Source organism: Sapajus apella, unplaced genomic scaffold (assembly GCF_009761245.1).
Source record: "Sapajus apella isolate SASKATOON/1434 unplaced genomic scaffold, GSC_monkey_1.0 scaffold12, whole genome shotgun sequence".
NCBI classification, from domain to species: Eukaryota; Metazoa; Chordata; class Mammalia; order Primates; family Cebidae; genus Sapajus; species Sapajus apella.
In genome coordinates, this window is record NW_022436952.1 from 11,735,872 (window position 1) to 11,741,762 (window position 5,891).

General features: G+C 43.9%; 1 protein-coding gene across 1 annotated transcript; it reads left to right on the top strand.

Annotated features, from left to right (window-relative positions):
- The first annotated feature begins 454 nt into the window (after positions 1 to 454).
- KIF2B (kinesin family member 2B) lies at positions 455 to 2,787 on the top strand. The gene has a single exon (XM_032279367.1). The coding sequence runs from the start codon at positions 603 to 605 to the stop codon at positions 2,622 to 2,624; it is 2,022 nt and encodes a 673-aa protein (XP_032135258.1). The 5' UTR covers positions 455 to 602; the 3' UTR covers positions 2,625 to 2,787.
- The last annotated feature ends 3,104 nt before the right edge of the window (positions 2,788 to 5,891 follow it).

A 5,891-nucleotide genomic window follows, 5' to 3' on the forward strand; every position in this document is an offset into this window, starting at 1 on the left:
CGAAGGTGGTGAAAAAACAAAGATGGCAGGTTTAAGGAGCCTTTCTGGGATCCTGTTGAATATGGAAGCCTGAGATTTGCAAACAGCTCTACCTTTATCTGTTCCCACTGATCACTGGAGAGTTAAAGTTTAAGGGAATGTCATAGCAATTCTCAAATTAAAGCACTGAGCTTTGAGACTGCCAGCCAAGGCCTCCTGGGAGACTGGATACTTCCAAAGCTTAGGCATAAATGTACATGGGATGTATAAATTAAATTTCAACTCCATGATTCCCATTGTTTCTCTGTTCCCTGCACTTTCTCACCATGATCCGGAAAGCATGCCACATCCTCTTCCAACCCCTTCACCCTGACTGGCAGAGAATAATCTCTCCATTCCTTTGTGCTCGTGGTACCTTTCACTCCTAACCCGTAGGCTCTGCCGTCTCTTCTCATCCTTTTGTGACGCGAGTGGCCCCAGCCCAGGCCCCTGACTGCTAGGCTCACAAAGGCAGGCGTAGACTGCAACCGTGCTCAGTGCTCCGGGGGCTTCAGGCTGGCTTGGGTCCTGCTGCGCCAACCCCAAGGGCCCTGGAGCGTGCCCTCCTACCTCCATCACTCACCATGGCCAGCCGTTTCTGCCGCCCTGTGTCCCCACGCCTCTCGCCCCAGAAGCCCTTGAAGCCACATTTCGGAGACATCCAAGTGGGCGTCTGCGTGGCGATCCAGCGCAGCGACAAGCGGATGCACCTCGCTGTGGTCACGGAGATCAACAGAGAAAACTCTTGGGTCACGGTAGAGTGGTTGGAGAAAGCAGTCAAAAAAGGCAAGAAGATTGACCTGGAGACCATACTCCTGTTGAATCCAGCTCTGAACTCCCCTGAGCGCCGCCTGCCGCCCGGGCCCTTATCCCCCTTGTCTCCGGCGCCCTCTTCGGCCATCGGGGACCGGATTTCCACCACGAAATGGGTTGCGATGATCCCCCAGAAAAACAAAACAGCCTCAGGAGACAGCCTGGACGTGAGGGTCCCCAGCAAACCTTGTCTGATGAAGAAGAAAAAGTCTCCCTGCCTCCAGGAAATCGAGAAACTGCAGAAGCAGCGGGAAAAGCGCAGACGGCTGCAGCAGGAGATCCGAGCTAGACGCGCCCTCGATGTCAACACCGGAAACCCCAACTATGAGATCATGCACATGATCGAAGAGTGTCGGAGGCACCTGAACAGCAGCAAGATCTCAGTGCTGGAGCCCCCGCAAGAACATCGCATCTGCGTCTGCGTGAGAAAGCGGCCTCTCAACCAGAGAGAGACCACGATGAAGGACCTGGATATCATCACCATCCCCTCGGACAATGTGGTTATGGTGCATGAGTCCAAGCAAAAGGTGGACCTCACCCGCTACCTGGAGAACCAGACCTTCTGCTTTGACCATGCCTTCGACGACACAGCCTCCAACGAGTTGGTGTACCAGTTCACCGCCCAGCCACTGGTGGAGTCCATCTTCCGCAAGGGTATGGCCACCTGCTTTGCCTATGGGCAGACGGGCAGTGGGAAGACGTACACCATGGGTGGAGACTTTCCAGGAAGGGCCCAAGATTGTTCCAAGGGCATTTACGCTCTAGTGGCACAGGATGTCTTTCTCCTGCTCAGAAACTCCACTTATGAGGAGCTGGACCTCAAAGTCTATGGGACATTTTTTGAGATTTATGGGGGCAAGGTGTATGATTTGTTGAACTGGAAGAAGAAGTTGCAAGTCCTTGAGGATAGCAATCAGCAAATCCAAGTGGTCGGGCTGCAGGAGCAAGAGGTGTGTTGTGTGGAGGAAGTGCTGAACCTTGTGGAAATAGGGAATAGCTGCCGGACTTCCAGGCAAACGTCTGTCAACGCTCACTCATCCAGGAGCCATGCAGTGTTCCAGATCATCCTGAAGTCAAGAGGGAAATTGCACGGCAAGTTTTCCCTTGTTGATTTAGCTGGGAACGAAAGGGGAGCAGATACCTCCAAAGCCAGCCGGAAAAGGCAGCTGGAAGGGGCAGATATTAACAAGAGTCTCTTAGCTCTCAAAGAATGTATTCTGGCTTTGGGCCAGAACAAACCCCACACCCCATTCAGAGCCAGCAAACTCACACAGGTGCTCCGGGACTCCTTTATAGGCCAGAACTCCTTCACTTGCATGATTGCGACTATCTCTCCAGGGATGACCTCTTGTGAAAACACCCTCAACACTTTAAGATATGCAAACAGAGTAAAAGAATTAAATGTAGAGGTAAGGCCCTACCATCATTGCCTCTATCCAGTAGGAGATGAAGCACCAAGGATGTTAAAAAGACACATCAGAAATTCAGAAATGTCTCTTCAGAGGGATAAATTTATTAAAATACCTTGTATACAGAGTGAGGAGCAGAAAGAGATTGAAGAGGTTGAAACATTACCCACTCTGTTAGGGAAGGATACTACAACTTCAAGGAAGGGATCTAGCCAATGGTTGGAGAACATCCAGGAGACAGCTGACAGAGTCAATCACGACGTTGATTTTTGCATTGCCCAGTCTTTGTCCATTTTGGAGCAGAAAATTGGCGTTCTGACTGAGATCCAAAAGAAACTGAAATTAGTACGAGCTGACCTCCACGAGAAGAGCAAGGTAGAGTGAAGCCAATGGCAATAGATCAGTTCCTAAACGCTGCAGTGCTGCAGTTTTCACCGCTCTTATACAGGAAAATTGTCCGAATTATCTAAATATAAAGATCCTCCTGAAAAGCTGAAAACATCTTAAAATACATTGATTGGAAACATGCTGTTTCTTCTGTCTCTGTATTTCTGTCGTTTGTTTTCATTCTGCTGAACAGTAGTTTTTAGCAGGGAATGATTCCTCCCCAGCCCCTGCCAGGACATTTGGCAATGTCTGGAAACATTTTTGATGGTCACAACTGCAGGTGATGTGGATACTAGCATACAGTGGGTCCAGGGCCAGAAATGCTGCAAAACATCCTAAAACGTACAGCAGCAGTTCCCCCCTCACCGCCCCCAACCTTTTTGACATCATGGACCAGTTTTGTGGAAGAGAGTTTTCCCATGGGTGAGGTTGGAGATGAAACTGCCCCACTTCAGATCATCAGGCATTAGTCTCATAAGGAGCGTGCAGCAACCTAGCTCCCTCACATGCACAGTTGACAATGGGGTTTGTGCTCCTGTAAGAATCTAATGCCCCCGCTGATCTGACAGGAGGCAGAGCTCAGGCAGTAATGCCTGCTCACTGGCTGCTCACCTCCTGTTATGTAGCCCTGTTCTCAAAAGACCACAGACCTACTGGTCTGCAGCCCAGGGGTTGAAGGCCCCGGATGTTCAGGACAGCTTCTTACAACAATAACTACCCTGTTGCAAATATCGATGGTATTGAGGTTGAGAAACCTTGCTGTAGAAGAAACTGGCTGTGATGAAAGCAGATACACTAAATTTCCAGCTGGGAAGCAAAATACTGTGAGTTAAAGGAACTAGATTGGAGTAAATCCATTGGGGTACGCAATGGAGTAAATCTAATGATGCCGCTCATTAATCTTTCTCTTGCATTGCTGTTTAGATTCAACTGGTTTCTAAGATCTAATCATACCGGGAGGCTGAATTTTCCTTGAAACCATGTATGAGAGCCAAAACTAAGAGGGACTTTTTCAAAAAAATATTTGAGTTGAAATGGCAAAGTATTGTGCTTCTTTGGAGTGATTAAAGTGCATGTGTGTAGGGGTGTGTGTGTGTGTGCACGTTTTGCATAAGTAGGGCTTTGTTGACTACGGCGTCTAATATTTTTCCTCACACGCACTTTACCACATATTGTACTTATATGCTTCACTTAAAAAGCTGTATTTTATCAAATTGGAGCAGGGAATAACTCAGCAAAACAGTAGAAAAGTTCCCACCTAAAGTGGAACACATCCCATAAATACCTCAAAAGTAGTGTCAGAAACATTGATACCTTAGATGGGTTAGGTAATTGGAACATTTTCCTGATTCAAGGATCACAAAGTCCATTCTTTCTTTTTAAAAAATGCTAATCTGATATGTAAATACCAATATAATAAATATATTTGTATACAGCAAACTACCAAACATTACATAAAACAGTATAATGAAAAAAGGGGTCTTTTGGTTTCAAATCTTATCCGTTCCAAATGTTTTTTTTAAAGAATTAAATGGAAATGATTTACAAAGAAAGTGCATGCCAGATTAAGGAAATTTAGACAATACACAGTCTCCAAATTTTGCTTCTCCTATTATTTTCAAATGTTTACCTGAAAATAAACAAAGGCCTCATTAACATTATGATAACTGGTACATTACTATAGAGTAGAATAATAATGTCCCAGCAAAAGCTATCAGTGTGAAACAATAAGGATCACCATGAACATCTGGTCTTTCGTAATTAATATTTGTGGTCTTTAAAACACAAACAGGCATACACATTTAGTAGTACTTTGATTTGATTGCATTAAATCAATAAATTAACTTTATAAAGAATAATATGACAAATTTGAGTCTTCAATCCATGAATATTTCTCTTGGAAGTTTATTTAGTTTTTTTTATTAATTTCCAAATCTTTGTAGTTGTCCATGTTGAGGTGTTGTATCCATTTCATTAAAACCATGATTAGATAGTCAATTAGATAATCAATGTTTTTAAGGCTAATCTAAGTTTTATCACATTTAAATGTAATTTTTTTTAAAATTGTACTTTATGTTCTAGGGTACATGTGCAGATCATGCAGGATTGTTGCATAGGTACATACATGGCAAGGTGGTTTGCTGCCTTCATCCGCCTATCACCTATATCTGATATTTCCCCCCTCATCTCTCCCCACCCTCTCCCCTACCCCCGCTGTCCCTCCCCTACCCTTCCACCACTGACCGCAGTGTGTGATGCTTCCCTCCGTGTCCACATGTTCTAATTGTTCAATACCCGTCCATGAGTGATAACATATGGTTTTTGGTTACCTGTTCTTGTGTCAGTTTGCTGAGAATTACGGTTTCCAGATTCATCCATGTCCCTATGAAGGACATGAACTCATCGTTTTTTTATGGATGTGTAGTATTCCATGGTGTATACGTGCCACATTTTCTTTATCCAGTCTATTGATGATGGACATTTGGGTTGGTTCCAGGTCTATGCTATTGTAAACATTGCCGTAATGAACATACGTGTGCACGTGACTTTACAATAGAAGAATTTATAATTCTTTGGATATATACCCAGTAATGGGATTGCTGGGTAAAATCGTATTTCTATTTCTAGGTCCTTGAGGAATCGCCACAATGTCTTCCACAATGGCTGAACTAATTTACACTCCCACCAACAGTGTAAAAGTGTTCCTATTTCTCCACATCCTCTCCAACATCTGTTGTCTCCAGATTTTTTAATGATGGTCATTCTCACTGGGATGAGATGGTATCTCAAAGTGGTTTTGATTTGCATTTCTCTAATGACCAGTGATGATGAGCATTTTTTCATATGTTTCTTGGCTTTATAATAATGTCTTCTTTTGTAAAGTGTCTGTTTATATGCTTCACCCACTTTTGAATGCATTTGTTTGTTTTTTTCTTGTAAATCTGTTTTAGTTCTTTGTAGATTCTGGATATTAGCCCTTTGTCAGATGAGTAGATTGCAAAAATTTTTTCCTATTCTGTTGGTTGCCGGTTCACTCTATTGATTGTTTCCTTTGCTGTACAGAAGCTCTGGAGTTTAATTAGATCTCATTTGTCTATTTTGGCTTTTGTTGCCATTGCTTTTGGTGTATTAGCCATGAAGTCCTTGCCTATGCCTATGTCCTGAATGGTTTTGCCTAGGTTTTCTTCCAGGGTTTTTATGATGTTCCGTCTTATGTTTAGATCTTTAATCCACCTGGAATTAGTTTTAGTGTAAGGTGTCAGG